This window comes from Cynoglossus semilaevis, chromosome 12 (genome assembly GCF_000523025.1).
Source record: "Cynoglossus semilaevis isolate Cse_v1.0 chromosome 12, Cse_v1.0, whole genome shotgun sequence".
Taxonomy (NCBI): Eukaryota; Metazoa; Chordata; class Actinopteri; order Pleuronectiformes; family Cynoglossidae; genus Cynoglossus; species Cynoglossus semilaevis.
The window spans coordinates 7,884,769-7,903,126 of NC_024318.1; the positions used below are offsets into that span (position 1 = coordinate 7,884,769).

At 39.8% G+C, this 18,358-nt stretch overlaps 1 protein-coding gene across 14 annotated transcripts in view; it reads left to right on the forward strand.

Annotated features, from left to right (window-relative positions):
• Positions 1–18,358, forward strand: part of LOC103387282 (neurexin-1a) — a 285,061-nt gene that overhangs the window by 147,829 nt on the left and 118,874 nt on the right. For 9 of the 14 annotated variants that reach the window (XM_025060588.1, XM_025060596.1, XM_025060592.1 and 6 more), the window contains 5 exons: positions 1,567–1,590; positions 2,670–2,831; positions 5,376–5,817; positions 10,907–11,290; positions 17,529–17,732. In XM_025060588.1, the coding sequence (XP_024916356.1) occupies positions 1,567–1,590; positions 2,670–2,831; positions 5,376–5,817; positions 10,907–11,290; positions 17,529–17,732 (1,216 nt within the window). The remainder of the gene's footprint in view (positions 1–1,566; positions 1,591–2,669; positions 2,832–5,375; positions 5,818–10,906; positions 11,291–17,528; positions 17,733–18,358) is intronic. The other 5 variants (XM_025060590.1, XM_025060594.1, XM_025060600.1 and 2 more) reach the window with 1 other exon arrangement.

Sequence of the window (18,358 nt, forward strand, 5' to 3'; positions counted from 1 at the left end):
GATTTGTATATATTAACAATAATTGACTGAATCTGCATTCAAGATGGTGTTGTCAATGGCAGGATTAGCATTGATATGACTGGGCGTTGGTACAGAAAGATCAATTAATATGTATTATGTAGTAAAGAATTTATATATATATATATATATATATATATAATCATAGAATCATCCAAAGGCATTTTCAGTGGACAGCAGGAAATATCAGATTGTCAGCCTGCAGTAGCACTGCCTTCTGCTTTTATTTTTAAATTTTCTGTATGTTTTTGAATCAAAAGAGGTGACAGTAACAAGTTGAGTTAGAGGATGCTATTTTAGGGCTAATTAAGAAAGGATTTGTGGTGTGAAGCTTATCAAATTTTTCTACAAAATGTCACAATCTGACAAAGCTTTTCAACTTTGCTGTGAAGTACAGCACCACAGAACAGGAGCTGTACTTGTCCTCGTAGTGGCCTCACTGATGTAATTACTACTTGGATTAGATGCGCCCGTCATGAGGTGTAGCCTAATCCTAATCGTAATTCATATCCTGGATGTAATGGATAGTCTTGAAGCTCAATGTATTTATACAAGCAGCCTGTAAAAAAGGAGCATAGTTTTCATATTTATGTTTACAAACCCATGCAAATAATCTTGCGCAATTTCATCTTATAATGCATTATTTTCTGCAAAATTTTCTTTTTCTGTTTTAAAAAGAAAGCAACTTTTGATTGGTTCCTGCTCATTTGGTGGACATGTTTGTCTTCACCTCAATGCTACAGAGCTGCTCCTCTTGCATAATCAGGCAATTGATTATAGGAAAAGAACCCGAGGATCCAGCCACCTTGAACAGTCAATGCGTCCAAATTGTGAAAGATAACTAGGAGCATTGAGTGCATGCACTGCGGGGGTTCCAAATTATCGCCCTCCTCTTTTTGTGTCAGGGTTTTTCTTTTGCTCTGTCTCATTGCAGTCAAGTGATCCTAAGGTTCTTCAATAAGACCAAACAGAGGTACAGTATTGTGTGAAGCACCGGAGACTCTGGATAACACTGGATTGGCGTCAGGTCTAATGCCAACAACGTAGCCTGTGAAAATAATAGAGAAATGTTAAGTTTATATGTCTAATGTAAATGTTCAGTTCAGGTCAACTGATGTGCTTTAGGCACACTTCCCTAAGAATCTTTGAACGTTAGGCAGTTAATGAGTTCCTCAGGACTTTGATAAGAAGAGGTCTAAAACCTAGATCACTACGAAATCACCCTGGGGAAACCAGGTAGACAGGGGTTGAGCTCAGATACCTTTTTTGGAGCACTCTTGTTATTTCCTTGGTCTGCTTTTTTCTTGTTAAACTTATTTTGCCCTTTTCTTTAATCTCCGTTACTAACATGCTTTGGAAACAAACTAACATCATTCATGGAATGTGCCATTCTACTAACCAGTATGGGTTTTGATGGGTTTAACAATGTACTAACAGTATTGTCCATCATATATTATTATTATTATTATTATTATTATTATTATTTGAGTAACAATCGTTATTCTGTTCACAGTTTTTAATTTCCTTTCTCCCCCCTTTTCCACAAAGCACTCAGGCATTGGACACGCTATGGTAAACAAACTACATTGTTCGGTAGATATCATTCTAATTGTTTCTTAGTTTTGGTTTGCCGTGTGTTTCTTTTCTATTTTTTATTTTTATTTTTTACTGTAGACGTCATTTACAAAAAAGGGAAATTGCGGTTGGTAATCCTGCTTACTTTTTGAATCCTTTTTAATTTCCAAAATTATTCATTGGATTCACCCTCTTTATTTCACCTGTTTCCTGTCCAATTCTGTTTGACCCACCTTTTTAGGAGCTTCATTTTGAGCCTTTTGCATCAAGCTGTGGTTAATAATGAGGACCCTCTCCTGTCTGGCTGGCCTGATGCTCTGTGGCTCAGCCAGTTGTATCTCCCATCTACTTTGCATGGCATGCACTATCACTAATGGATGCTAATATCACTTCCCATTCATCAACATGAGTGTGACAGTTAATTGTCTTTGCTTGTGTTTTTTATACCTCACTGTGGTTTTGTGTTGTCTGTGAACGTACGCACGTGTCTAACACTGTGGTATCAAGTTGTCAACTACGTGTCCAAGTCATGGATGTGGGATTTTTTTCTTTTTGCGAACAAAAAGAAAAGACGAATGCATCCATGCTGCTTTTCTCCTCATCTACTGTTCTCATTGTGGTTAAAACAATGGCTGTGCTTCTCATGGCATGAGCTTATTCTCTAACCTGTCTGCACGTTCTTTATTGGTTTCTTTTATAAGTTACTGGACTTACTAATAGATGACAAAGTAATTAAACTAACCTAGTTAACATTCTACTAACACCATTTTTGTGTCTGCTAAATTACTTTTCAGTTGCAGTAAGGTGAATACTAACACTGTAGTGTGGGCAGTACACTAACTTTAACAAGATCAGTATTTTATTTTTTCTAAGGCTTGATGTCTAACAATCTACTAATCAAAACTGGACAAAATAATATTGACAAACAAGAAAAAAAGACAAAGACAACAGACATGAAAATGGGTTTAACTACATAAGGAATAGTGACATAGGCGACAAGATGAGAAAGGCAATAAAATCACAGAGTCTCTTATCTCCTAGTATAGCATGTCCTTTCCCTGTGCTTTGTTGTCTAGGTAACAATATCCGTCGATGGGATTCTGACCACCACGGGTTACACACAGGAAGACTACACCATGCTAGGCTCTGACGACTTCTTCTATGTTGGAGGAAGTCCTAGTACAGCTGACCTGCCCGGATCTCCTGTTAGCAACAACTTCATGGGCTGCCTTAAGGAGGTAAGCTGCAGTTCTGTGAGCACTCGGAGGCAGGTGGGTGTGCAGAGTATGAGTGGCTGCACCTTAGACAACTTCAACAGGCCTTCACACCCACACGCTGACCCTGTGGTCTCCTTTGACTTTGCTTTAGGTTGTTTCACCTCTTCCTACATACTGTGTGCTCTCACACAAACTTATTTTTGTATCTACCATCCCCTCAAGACTGATCATTTTATAAACACAAGGCGACCATGGTGAAGGATTCAGTGCTAATAAAGAAGTTAAGGACATTATTATATTTACTTTCAATGTTGACGAGGCTGTGAGCAGAATGAACATGTTAATTCAGAACCCCTGAATGTCTCATGTACCTCATGTCATGACTTTCATTTACAGCACCTTCTCTTACATTGGTCCTCCATAGACAGTCTGAGTTGTACTTTAATCTTTGAATATGAATTCTGTTCAAGAATCCCATCTTGAACAGATGGCTGTTGAACTTCATATACAGTATATAGCTCCGTTAGGTCCACTGAAAGATGAACAGCTGTTTTACACACTTTACATTCCACTAATCTCACAAAAGGGAAATAGACACTTGGTAAACACTGTTACTATAATCTATGGTCCCTTGGAATAGTAGTAATGTGTGACTTAGATATAGTCTCAAACCCATAACTGAAAACAGCACTGAAGTGTAGATAAAAACAACATCACGGGGAAAAAAATTCAGTTTATTCACTGTCAGGTGACATATTGATTTTAGCTTATTTGGTATCTTGGCTGTTTCCTGGTATAATGGGCCATTTGGGTCATGACTTGCACTCTGTTATTTGTCACTCAGACCTTTACTTGTGTGCAGCAGGACTCTAGAATTATATACTGTGCATGGCCTGTATTTTATCCCTAGAGATGAGGCGAGAGGCTGAGAAAGGAGTAATTTCTCCGATAGTGGGTTCATCAGTCATATCTTCGTCTTCACGCTGTCTGCTCATTTTTTTGTACATGCTTGAGCATTTGACTCAAGAAAAAAAAAACCCAATCGATTCCTTTTTAAAATTACGTTCACCTTATCTACAGTCTTACCCCCTCTTCCTTTCTGTGTCTCATCGTTCTGGTTGGATTTTTGTCGTATACCTAAAGCTTTTATCCTCGGGGAATATCAAGATGACTGAGACAGCTCTGCCTAATGAGGAGGCAGGTTGTGGACCACATGTCCACACTTCATGCACAGCTCATTAGAGGTCTAGATGTAAAGGAGACTATTTTAGTTAACAAAATGTCTCTGCTGCAAGAACGAGACCAGGGGAACCTTAACATGAGTATCCACCCCACTGAGCTGCCTCTGGTGCTCCAGCTCTGTCGACAAGGGCATATATATAACTTGCTTAAATATGTTATGCAGCGCTGTAATAGTTGCCCAGCGATGTGAGACGGAGCTTCTCGTCTTCTACTTGCTCGTATGATAAATATCAATATCTCCGAGAATGCACTTGCACTCTAAAAATCCATACTTGCTGTGTTGTGCATTGTTTTATTTTATTTCTGGCGTTTTAGTGCATTGACAACGGTTTCATGACGTCAGCGTCTGACCTGCTCAGTTTTAACAGATGCCCTGTCTCAGGTTAGCTGCTGCGTATGTCACAGTTACATATCAGCAGTGCTTTAACAGCATGTGCTGCGGCTTCAGATTGATGAGCTCTTCCCAAGTGACTCGTCACAGTGTTTGTGTGCTGATTCCGGTCTGAGGCACCACACCCGTGTGTTGGTTCTAATGACATAACAAACACTGGTGCAGTAATAGCTCAGCTGTCGGAGACCTAGTTTGATGACAAATTAGTGCAGCATTACTAGTGCAGCACCAGTCATAGCTCATACCAGAGCTCCTTTAACTGTAAAAGGTAGCCCTTGTCTAGACTATAGAGTATTGATTTGGGTTTATTGGCTGTATATTTCTGTTGCAACTTTAGTCCAGCATGTAATAATGTGCCATAAATATGCCCTTTAAATCCTAAAAATAAATTACATTGTTTTGTCATTTTAAAAACTTTATATACATATACAGTATATATTTGCTCTATAGTAACAGTGATGGTAATGCAAAAGCCTGCTTGTACATATTCTGTGTCTTTTTAAAGCAATTGGTCACAGAGCATTTACACAACAGTAGGTCTGAGTTCACCTACTTCTAATTCAGTGCTGTGAGCTTCATTTACTTGAGCAGTTAGCCGCAACTAAGTCAGTGATAATTTTGCATGCAAATGCGTTTTCATCCTGTTTCCTTTCAAATGCATAGCATGACAGCTGTAACTCTCTGAATGTGGCCTGGTTACAGCCAGCAGGATTTTAAATATCTCCACTGCAAATGCATGCATGTGCAGTAACCATCTAAACCAGCAGTTGTTCTGAAAATATCTCTGAGGTTTGTTCTCATTGGTCTGTTTGATAAATCAGTCCAGTAAAAATTGATTGATTGGATTTTTTCCTGTTATGTACTGTTAAAGCAATATTTACTGTTATAGCCACATTCTAACAGATAAACTTCCTATTTCATCCCCCTTTTAGGTTGTGTATAAGAATAATGATGTGAGACTGGAGCTGTCCAGGCTGGCCAGACAAGGGGATCCCAAGATGAAGGTCCACGGTACCGTGGCCTTTAAGTGTGAGAATGTAGCAACACTGGACCCCATTACTTTTGAGACGCCAGAGTCCTATATTGTTCTTAGTAAATGGAATGCCAAGAAGACGGGCTCCATTTCCTTTGATTTTCGAACCACAGAACCCAATGGTCTGCTTCTGTTTAGTCATGGAAAACCCAAGCAGCAGGCAAAGGATCCCAAGAATCCCCAAACTCTCAAGGTGGACTTTTTTGCCATTGAGATGCTGGACGGGCATCTGTACCTGTTGTTGGACATGGGCTCAGGAACCACAAAGACCAGGGCGGTGAATAAGAAAGTGAATGACGGGGAGTGGTACCATGTAGACTTCCAGCGAGACGGCAGATCAGGTAATTCAAAGCCCAGATGTTGTGTATTGTTGTAAATGTGAGTGTTTACAGCAAGTGATGAGTTATTATGATGGGATATTTTACAATTTACCACTTTCACTGCGACTGTATATGCAAATCATCTTTTATTCTGGAAGGTGCTTTCCTAAGACTTTTATTATGACAAATTATTGACACTTCAATAGGCATTCAGTTAGTTTGACATTTTATTTTTCTGTGATCCACGACCTGGTACCAGTCTGCGACCCGCTGTTTGGAGACCTTTGCTCTGAATAACTGTATAAAGTGGACACACATTTAAGAAGGAACTATCTGGTGTCCCATCATGTCCTTTGTGTCCCATGTTTCTCTGCTCTGGTCCCTGTTGATTTGCTTATCTAAGCAGCAATTTGTTAGCCTGTGCTTGGAGTCAAGGCCTCACAATGTCACGCTGCAAATTAAATATACCCCTTGACCATGTTTTCCACTCCATCTCAAGAGCTGGAAATTAGATTAAGTGTTTCATTACCCTACCAAAGCAGCAGCAGTTTGTGATCTATATTGAGCTCCACGTGTTATTTACAGCAGAGCCCATTTATTCTTTAGTATCCAGTGTAGGTGTGTGTTAGGTTATCCCTGTCAAAATAATATGCACCTCTCAATGTCCTCTGTTTAACATGAGGGGGTGAAAAAGTGCAGGAACATTTCTCACTTACCATCTATCTGCATTGACTCATCGACAAACCCACCATTGACACAGTTTTATTAAATTATATAGTGCCAGCAACCCCACATTGTCCTCCTGCACTTACTTACTTTAAAAATAGTGTAGCACACACACACACACACACATTATCAAACATCTTTTTTCTTAGTCGACCTTTTTGTACTTGGTGTTCTCACTGTCTGCCCTGCCTAAGTTTCCATGGAAACAGGAGGTGGTCTCTCCCAGGACTGAGACAGTTACTGTGCAGTTCTGTGCTGAGCTCTGCACTAATGACATTTCACAATAACTTTTCTTCCCTTTCTTAAGTCTGAGACACCGACACTTATGAACCGGAGTATGAGGAAGAACTCTCACACACTGGCATTTTTAGAAAGTTGACACAATGACAGTCACACCAAGCATCAAATTTAGCACATGAAAAAAAGATTCTCAGCTTTGCTTATCTTTTAGATATAAATAAACAGGATACAGTATCATACATTTGGCAAGGTTGGATCTCAAGGAGTCAGTGAACCGCACACAAACATGGTTGTTTGCAGTCTGCAGTGGAGTGTGCACTGCACCTCTATCGAAAGCAATAGAGTGCTTTGTGCAGCTCCCGTGTATAAATTCAGCCTGCCTACACTGAATTGTATATTTAACTGGTGACATTTTGTTAGAATAATTTTTCTTCATACAGTTAGTGTCATTTCAAAACAAGTCAAAAATAAGTTCGTCCTCCGAGACTATGAGTCACGAAACCTGTGGCGAGAACTGCTATTTCCCGCCTCTTTTTGCAAGTCCTTGTTTAATTCACAGTACATCACTCAAAACAAAAGTTCAACAGCCAGTCGTAATTATCAGCAGTCAGCTTCTTCGTGTGTAGCACTTTCTGCAGCTGTGACAATGTCAGATAATGATCCCTGGCCTATTTACTTCAGGAGGATATTCCTGCAGGAAGCCGGCCTGTAAATGGACTGCTCTCAGACAGTGTCTACTAACCTCAATGCATTAGAGTGAATGAGAGACACTCTGCTTCTAAGTGAGGGCTTCTGCACCAACGATGGGGATCAGTCAATGGAAACGCTTCATGGACATTTGTCTGTTGTAGTGCCACTTCCTGCCTGGATGTTTACACCACTGCTTTAGCTTCAGCACATGAGCACTGACACGTGTACTGCACTAAACACACACAGCATATACCCCCATCCTCACAGCCCACTCACCAGCCTCTTTCCCCACAGAGAATCTAATCACATAGAGAGATTTGGCCGTATCAACCTAACTGGATTGTAGTAATCCTCTGTCCAACATGTTTTGGGAAAGTGTGAGTGTAGTTAGAAAACATCATGCCACGTTGAGCTCTACTGCTGATGCGAAAAGTCCTAGAGGCGTCTGAGTTGTCAGGGTGCCAGTTCAGAGACCCAATACTCCATAACGTCTTTTCACCACAACAAGCTGTGTGTCAGAATTTTTGTTTTCTTCCTCCAGTTTGGTGTATCATAGTCCTCATGAGTAGTTTATTAAAGTAGGTCAACAATGTCAGAGGTATTTTAACATCAGGGACAAACACAAGATTTACTGTTAGATTTCACGTTCTACGATACAGGTCACTTTTTATTATTCAAAAGTAAAATATTTGTTTCTGTTTTGAAATCAGACTACTGTTAATGTGAAGAAAAAAAACGATAACCATTTTCTTGCTTGTTGTCCTCACTGTGGTTTCCCCTCACCTTGCACATTAGCCAATTTCTCACAGGGCTGTGGCGAGTATATAACACTGCTTCCCAGTGCATTCATGTATATCTTGACAGTCCTAGTGGTCACATCCGGTCTTGATCATTTTCTTCACTATGCATTCTGTTTTCGGTTTCTTAATCATTTTCTTCACTATGCATTCTGTTTTTGCATGTGGAGATAATGTTCACTGCTGTTTCTCTCTGAAGGTCCCTTATCTGTCATTGTGTACCCTTCTCCCATCATCTCCCAGACATCTTTATCTCAGTGTTCCCATCTTGTTCCACTTCAGTGTCCTTTTCTATAATGCATAGCAGTATTCACAGGGACATAGTCCCCTTTTTCCTATAGAATGTGACCAGGATTCCAAACATAGGCTGTGCCACACTGTTAAGTGTACGTATGTTAGATTTTCTATGTTACAAAGGTGGTGCTGGTGGTGGAACAGGTCCCCTGGGATTGTATAGTGCCTTTCGATTTAACACAACTTGACTGTGTTTACACACTTCCCTACGCAACTTTGGCAAGTAAGCAGAACACTCAAAGCTGATGCGTCAAAGAGGATGACATCCGTCTCTTGTCTTACACTTGCATCAGGTTCGACACACGTGCTTGAGTATTTAGGAGCATCCTTTCTTGTTTGTTCAAGGATGGCGTATGACTGTACAGTACAGTAGAGGTTCAAAGAAGAAGGCATCAGAATATACTTACTGTAGAGTGTACTTCGTCAACGCATACTTTAGAGATAGGATGAAAAATGAATGGAGAGTGGATAGTTCCATCACAAATCATGCGGAGCATAATTTTTCAGCCGGGCACCAGCTCTACTGCAAGAAACCCGCTAATGAGTTTGATGTAGTGAGCTCGTTAGCTATAACCTGAAGGGAGCTGTTCTGGCTGTGTGACGGGTGGCCCTTGCCAAGTGTGCAAGGCTTAGAAGTCACAACAGCTGTGGATGGAGAGAGCAGGGCCAGTGGGTGGTGGCAGGGAAGTGCTGAACAGATGCCTGGGGCCAAGACCTGGAGAAAAGCGCTGGAACACATTATTGGTAGCAGGTTAATCATTGTGCGCTCAGTCCTTAGCTGTCTCTCTCAGCCTCTGCAGCAAGGCAAGCTCACCTTGGCAACAGAAAATCTACTACATCAAATTTATTATATGTTTTTAGAATTTTTAAATATGTTCTTCTTTCACGCCGACCTTTTGAAGGTTATACTATTTAATAAATATTGCAAAAAGAAACTGAGATTCCAATCTTTTGTGTGTAGTCAAACTATTGTATTTTTTGTGTGTGTTTGTTTAGGATTAATGTATATTGTTATTTAAACACTTTTAAACAGGTACAGGTAAAAATAAATAATACTGAAGGAGGCGACATGAGCTTCTAATACCTTTGAAACACTTATAGGCAGTTTTGGCTGTTTCTGTTGTGCTTTCACTTTCAGTGGAGAATGAAGTTTGTTCATCAGCTGTCCCCTCCCTTACTGTCACCTCTGTTTTGATTATGATGATGTAAATTTAATAGATAGAACACTTAGATAGAACACTGATGTTTATGACCAAAATAAACACTGATGCACACTTACTGGTTTCATTTGTGTCTCAGTATGTGAAGCAACGCAGCTAAAAATTCATGTGTGGCTCACGGCTTGTTTCCTCCAACATGAATGTTTAAAAGCTGTTGCTGCTCCACTCCACTTACACACAGGTATGAGACTGCCTTACAGCCTGAGGCAGTCAGCCACCGTTTCCTTATACCTCCCATGCCACGCATCTGCCACTCAAAATGTAAATTATTACTTCATGGCAATTTATTTTGAGCATCCTAAGCCAGCCATTTCTTTGTCACTCACTCCCGGCCCATGTGAGCAGCCTGTTATATTGATGACTGGACGAGGATGCTGGCAGTGAATGTGGCTACCATTAATTAAAGATCCACAGTGGCTCTGGCTCAGAGAGTAACAGATCTATATACAAATGAATCACCGGACGTAGTCCCTGTGAATGTCTTCTGCTGTTACTAGAGCTTTACAGTCCAGTCATGTCCACTGTTGTTTACTGCGCTCCAGATCGAGAATTAAACCTGAATGAGAGTGATAAATCATGGTGGGGATACACATGAACTCCCAATACAGGTTTATGTGTTGGAAATGCAAATAGAAGCGAAGATGGCATGAAAAACAGATTCTGCAGTTGTTAATTGAGTCTAAATAGATGGCTACAGCGTTGTTTTGTTTTTTTTTGCAACTTTTTTTCTTATTGTGTTGTTTGGTCAGCTAATATGATAGAGGAGCAATGATTTGTCTTTACACATCCATTTTTTTAATGACTGCTGCTTTATAGATAAAGGAGATTTATGATGGGAAATCCAAGGTAAATGGAAAGGATACTCCTAGGGGTTTCAGATTAGGAGTAATAGACTAACCGTCCAGTGATTAATGGTCTTATCAACAGTCATCAATCATTCTAAATAAAGAAAATCCTTATCTTGTCCAGATTGATAACACTCATTAAGCTAATTCCTTTTTCCAACTATTTTAAGACATCTTTATGGTGTTGTGTCTTCTGGGCAGGTGCTTTTGACATTAACATATGAATGTTTGGTGACAGATCTCAGAGTTATTTGAAAAGACTAATTTTTTTTGTTTTGTTCTGGCTCTAACTTTTTAGGTACCATCTCTATCAACACACTCCGTACTGCCTACACAGCACCCGGAGATAATGAGATCCTGGACCTGGACGACAGTCTGTACCTTGGGGGTCTACCAGAGAACAAAATGGGGCTGGTGTTCCCCACAGAAGTGTGGACAGCGCTTCTCAACTATGGTTACGTGGGCTGCATCAGGGATCTGTTCATCGATGGACAGAGTAAGAACGTGAGGCGCCTGGCTGAGTTTCAGAAGGCTGCTGGGGTGAAGCCCTCCTGCTCTAAGGAGCCTCCAAAACAGTGTCTGAGCAACCCATGTCAAAACAACGGTGTCTGCAGAGAGGGTTGGAACCGTTATGTGTGTGATTGCTCCGGCACTGGGTTCCTGGGACGGTCCTGTGAAAGAGGTAGGACTTCAGTTTGTGTCTCCTTTATTTTTCTTTAACTTTGGCAGCACATTATTTACAGTCTGGTGGACTTAAAACTTAGATTTGAAATGTTTGACAACTCTGCACTGACCCACACTGGCACTTCACTGTGTCTTGGCCTCTGAGGTGGACATGCCGTCTCAGAGGTTCAAGCAAAATGAGCTCTTTTACAGAAGGAGATGAGGCGTTATCCGCTAAGATTTTTGTCTTAACGGGACAAGAGCTTGAATGTAATGTCTTGCATCCCGGCTACTGGTGTAGCATTAGCAGCAGACTGAAATAATTGCAACTAAGGTGTTGTCATTTGGAGATGGAAAGCCACGCAACTGCAGACAGGATGAGTCAGGGTTTGTTAAGGTTTGACTGGCTGATGTGGGCCCTGGTTGAATGGCAGGTGACTGATGGACCCCTGAGGTGCTCCTGCTCATGTCCACTTTGTACGCCAGCCTGTAAATTGTCTGTCTTCTTCTAACCATTTGGCTCATCAAACCACTCACTCATGACCAGACCTGGTGCAGAATACCTATCCTTTTCCCCTTCCACCGAAGAGGAATTAGAGAAGCAAGTGTCACTCTGCAACTTTTACGGCTCCGTGACTCAGATAGCATTTACCCAACTCTGCAATACTTTATTACAAGGGAAGCGCAGTTTTATTAGTGTGCATAGCAAAATAAAACCATAACTATCGTCTCAGAATCCCTCGGCAGACTCCAAATGTACTTCTTTATAAGCTGTATATGTGTTTGTCTATATAGAAAGAGCTACATTTGCTTGAAGGTCCCCTTGAGAGCCCACTCTGTCTGCTGTATTTTGTTACTGTATCTGTAATGAAGTTGAAGTAAGAGGCAGCCATAAGAGCTCCTCCCTGCTTATGAAGGCAATTCTTGGCATCCTGTATATATATATATATATATATATATATATATATATATATGTATGTTTCGTAAACCAGGGGATTTTCTTTTGGCTGCTGAGATTGGAATTTGTGGCCGGGATTTATACCAATACCACCTGGATGTACCGTTAAGGCTACTCCTTGTTATGATGCAGTTGTTTCAAATTTATATTCTTTTGGATTTTGAGTAGACAGTTGGGTCAATGTATTTTGTGAAATGCTTTTAAGTATTATATTTAAATTGATGTGAATCAGATTAGAGATTAAAGGTTAGGTTTTGATAATATAATAGAATACTGTTAATTAATTTGTGAAACCAGATTAATATTATGAAGTGTTCTAGATGCAGATGATGATTAAAATTCACCAAATCTGTGAAGCAAATTTTGAGTTCTACTTGAAATTATATTTTAATTATTTGTTATACTTTTCTTCACATTGTTCCATATTTATAATTACATTATTGAGGATAATGATAATGTTAAACATACATTTACCTGCTGTTATTTGTCTTTTTGCGTTCTAGCAATTTACTGAAATATTCTGTTATTTAATAATAAATTCTTCATTTAAATTAGGTTTATCGCACTTGTCAAAATACATTGAATTAAACCCAAAACCCTCAACACTGCCTGCTCCAACGCTTAGTTTTATTTCCAGGTTTTTTGACAGATGTTCTGTGTTTCTGTGAACATCCCTGAACGGTTGTTACTTTTTGACATGTGTCTAAAAACACATTTCCAGGAATGAAAGAAAGAAAAGAAAAGAAAAGAAAAACCCTGAAAACATAACTTATTTAAACTTTTTTTTCGTTAAACATAAAGTCATTTATTAATAGATAGACGTGTGTCGTTAACTGGCCTGCCTGCAGTCCACATCTGTCATCTATCCACAATGCCTGTAGACCTGCGATCCACTGATCAAACTGCACTTTTATCACTTCAGCTGTCTAATAATTAAAAGTGAAGTAAAAGGTTTTGTTTTTTTGCCTGTTAGTTGAAGCTTCCATGAATACTGAGCTACGGTTTTAAGACACTTTAAAGAAGTGTTTATGTTTGAAGTGGGATTTTAATTAGGAAGGACTTTAATGGCCACACTACACATGTAATATGCAAGATGAAACATATGGTGGTATACATTTGGAATTAAAGACCTGGAAATAATTAAACACACATACATATAAATATATATGTGTGTGTTCTGCAGAAAAACAAGCAAACAAACTGTTTATTTATTCATTTTAATATGATGCCATTTTACTCGTATGTTGTTGTAGCTATATACAGTATATATATATATTTTTTTAAATGACTTCACCTGGCCACTGTGCATTTTCCGTCCTACATGTTGCAGAGCTGTCATGACCTATGACCTTCTGTCCTCCTCCTCTTACCTTCCAAACATCTTTTGCCATAGCTGCTCCTCTGTCCAATTTTCTATTTTTCTGCTTCCTCTGCTAAGTGCGTGAGACTAACAGAAGTGTGAGTTGCAGCATTGTTATGGAGGATGGGTCCTAGTGTGCTGCCAGCTGTTTTGATGGCTCCAGATTGCCTCTGCACTGGTAGCATGAAGCAAGCACCAGTAGGCCAGGGAGCTGTCAAAAGAATTACCCCAGCTCTCATTTATCCATGCATGGTGTACCACCCGGTGGCAAACTATAGCTACTGCATATGGTGGAGGAGAGGGAGGAAGGAGGAAAAACAGGAAAGAGGTGGAGTTTTGGGAAGGAATTATCCTCCTTTTTTGTGAGATTTTAATTAAGCAGACAAAGCAATTTCCTCCTCTCACATCCCAATTGTCTTCCCCTTTATTGTTCCTCCAGTTGCTAATTAACCCAAATATTAGTCTTGCAGCGTGAGGCTACGACCGCCTCCCAGATGGTGAAGTAGGTGCTTTGCAGAACATGCACGTATTCCCTAATGAGATATGACATACTCAGTTTCAGCACTGAAATCACCTGCATTATTTCACATGGAGAGGAGCTGCAGTAGCAGCAGTACCTCTCACTTATACTGGACACACACACACGCAACTCCATACGATGTGCACTTGTTATTTAAATAAGGAAAGAAGGAACGAATATTTGAAGCCCTGCTGAGTCTGTAAGTTTGTTCGCTTAGAAACAAATGAACAGTGCCTAGTATTTATTGATATTTAAAAAAGACAATACTACCCCAAAATACACATTTGATTAAGGTAAAAATAAAAAAGTGTTTTATCCCCTGACACTTATCAGTCCATGTGGAGGCAGGTGTCTAGGAATCAATGAATCCGGGGCTTTTGATATTCCTGATTGCATCTTATGTGCATATTAATTTTTCGTTTTATTATAATATATTTTCTCTGTGTTTTTGGTGATATTTTTTTTCTCTCTCCATTAGGATTTAAGTAACATAAAAAGCTCCGTTCATTAGCTTGTAGGTGAGCGAACCAACATACTCAGCATGGGTCAAAGAAATCTTTCCCCCACTGTATATGTTTTATAAATGCTAAAGAGAACTCATATCATCATTAGATGTTTACCATATTAGGTATATTCATATATCATGAAATACTAATATGTCTAAACGGTTAATAAACATCTTTATTCAAAGTGTAACACCACATACAGCGTTAGTCTAGTGTTGGAGGTCTTTATTGTACAGGAATGTCCAGAGAATGTCGTTTAATGTGTTAATAATTGAATTAAATGTTAATTCCCCTTTAATGCCCTCAGTGGGCTGACAAATCTAATTATCACCAGCTGAGTCTTTACCACCCCGGCTGTCACATGTGCCCTGACAGCAGCAGCTGAAGTTGCACATCCTTGCCATATTCTGTCTATTTGTAGTCATCATAACAATTTTGTACACTCACAGAGAATCACATGCGTGCATGTTACGTTAAAGAATGCCTGTTGGCACGCTGCAAAATGCACTTTCCCATCCCTTAAATCCACTCACATGTCAGTGTCATCTTTTTACACATTTGCAGCCTCCAAGTATATTTCTAGGCTTTGGTTTAACAGGATGCTGAAAAAAGGCTGTGTGAAGAAGATGTGGACAGCTTTGAATAATTTATATCGCTCAGCCCAGTTTGCTATTTTTTTTTTTACTTCTCCAGTGTTTATTGTGGTTGTTCAACATACATATTCCAAAGGCCTTTGGCAGTTGTTTTCGGGGAAATTGTGAATTGAATTGGGGCCAGTGCCCTGACACCGTGAGACATCACAATCCTGTGACATGCAGCTGACAGCTTCGCTTTGCCTGTGAGCCTGTTAAGCTCAGGGGGAGAACGGAGGAGGGTTTGTCTGTTTGCTCTAACTCCTCCTGTTGGTTTCCACTGTGCCGTTTGTTTACCAGAATATCCCTCTCTCCATAGTTAAGATATAAAAATGTCAATGACTAGTTGTTCTTCATCAGACATAAAATAAATGCCCGGTTTGGTTTGGTTTGGTTTGCTATGCTCCGTCTCCTTCCTGACAGCTTCCTGTTGGGTTTGCTGGCACAGGCAGAAATTCCAGCTTGAGTCCCTTCACTTTATCCTGATATTAAACACTGGAGTTCCATAACAAATGATAGGGCCTGCCGGATTGCGTTTTTGACAGCTGCTCACTTTGCATTAGATGATGATTCCTTCACATGTCACTCTCCATTCTCTCATATCTGTTTGAGAATGTTTTTTTTTTATTTATGGCATTTAAGGCGTCTCACATAATCTGAGGAGAGCTGGCATCTCAGATGAAACACAATATTTCCTCCACCATGTGTGATTTATTCTTTCCATCTGATGTAAAGAAAAAGCGATATTGAGTTGTAGTAAATTGTCACATTACGTTCCATTCTTCATCCACCTCAGTTTTTGTTTTTTTATTCAAAATAGAAACTATTCGACCTCCATTGTGTTCAGAAAATGCACACACTCACTTCAGCTATTCATCACCATACTGAGAGATTTTTTTTTACCTTGAACATTTTTCATAATGGATCCTGATTCACACTGGCATTTTTAAGGCTGCAGGCTTGATGCTTGAAAAGGAATTTTCTACAGTGTAACATTCCCAACTGTCGCTGGTTGTTTTGCAGCCGTGCTTTTCATCCTCTGCCTTTCGTGCAAAACGTACACATGAAGGACTGATCTGCACATACTGCTGACAATCACGTACAGCACATTAGTTAAATGTGGCAAGAAAATGCTCTCATTGTGTGCATGAAACATTACTGCGATATAAACAGGAGTTTCTTTTTTTGGCATCTGCTAATGCAGCGCTTTGCTGTAGTAGCCTGGCAGGAAGCAGTTTAGCGATGAGAAACTTGTTTGTCACTTCCCCCTTCAGCTTCAGCACACCCCAGGAGGGTGAGGCAAAACATGAATTTAGGGGAGGAATATGACAGAGTCATGGCGGGGTATGGATGTGACATTGGCTCCATGTGACGAGGTGGTGGTGATGAGGTGTGTTGTGTGTACAATGGTACCCTGTCACCCCCACTGCCGTCCATCTACCAGCGCTTCAGCTCACCCCTTCAATCTGTTTCAGCACTGCAGCTGCTGTAATAGCTTTGTTATTGGTTTTTGGTTTAGTTACAGCACCAGAAATGCTGTTACAACCTCCTGCCAGCGTTAAGCAATCTCCACAGCGTCCTCCAAATGGCTGCCTAATGCCATGAGTAAATGCAGTCACAGAGCAGAAGCTCAATATTCAAGGTCTTTCTACTGTTTCACTTTTGTGGCCGTATTTTCTTATTCAATAGTACTGCCTAATAGCATTCAAAAACTGTGAATGTTATCGTCATAAAAAATGATATTTTTTTGTTTTGTGTTTTCACATTTTTCATAATCCCAATGCAAGAACAATTTGAAAAACAAGAGGAGTGCTGGGACTAAAAGGTCAAACGGTCTTTACTAAGATTTATTTTAACTGCTTTTATTATCTCAGCAGTCATTTGAACATTAATTAATCTAATTGTTACAAATGGCTTGAGCACAGAAAATGTCTCAAAAAAAAAACGGCATTTATAATTTCATCAGTTTGGTTACTGAATAATTGAGCTGCCTGAGGAAAAAAAATCTTTATTTATTAATGTATTTGTCCTTGCACCGTCTACCAGTTTGTTTGTGGTAAGACTGAGACAATAAATATAACACACACACACATATATATATATATATATATATATGTATGTATGTGTATATACTGTATGTATATATATGTATTTGTATATAATATATATATATATATATATATGTATGTGGGTGTGTAAATTCTCTAAGGCAGCCACAATGTTCAATCACTATATGGAATCTTACCCAGCCCTTTCTTCTTTTCTGTTTACTCTTCAACAGAAGCCACAATCCTCAGCTATGATGGCAGCAAGTTTATGAAGGTACAGCTGCCTGTGGTGATGCGCACAGAAGCCGAGGACGTGTCTCTGCGTTTCCGCTCCCAGCGAGCCTACGGCATACTAATAGCCACCACGTCCCGCGACTCGGCTGACAGTCTGCGACTGGAGCTGGAGAGTAGTCGTGTCCGCCTGACTGTCAATTTAGGTAAAGCTTTGGACACTTACTGGCTGCTGCAAGACACATCGTAAAAGAAAAAAAAACAAAAAACATAAAAATGATTTAAAACAGTCGTAAAAGAAAAAAAAACATAAAAATGATTTAAAACAGTGATAAATCTTTTGTTTCTCTGTCTCTTTCTCACTGCCTTTCCCTGTCTTTCTTACAAACACTATATTTACCAATACATGACTGATGTTAAACATATGGAATAGAAGGAGATGCTGTGAAAACTTTCAATGACAGGAGTCTGCGGCTCTCCGCTCACTGCCAGTTGAGCACACAGCTTCAGTGGCCCATCAGGGAATGCTCACGCCAGCTGACCTCATATCAACCACCCTATGTGTTTTTTTACCCCACAGGGATACCGATCATTGTGGACATACTACTTTATTCATTTTGTGGTCTGATCTGGTCTGTCAGATTTAGAACTGGTCAAAATCTGATTCACATGGAGATACAAATATTTCCAGATTATTTTTCATAGCATTTAATTTACTATTATTTCATTTGCACAGAGTTGTTTTTGTCTCTGTGAAGGCTCTACACACATGCTCGCACACAGTTTGCAAACATTTAGCAACACTTTTGGTAAGTATGTGACTTTGCCTTTT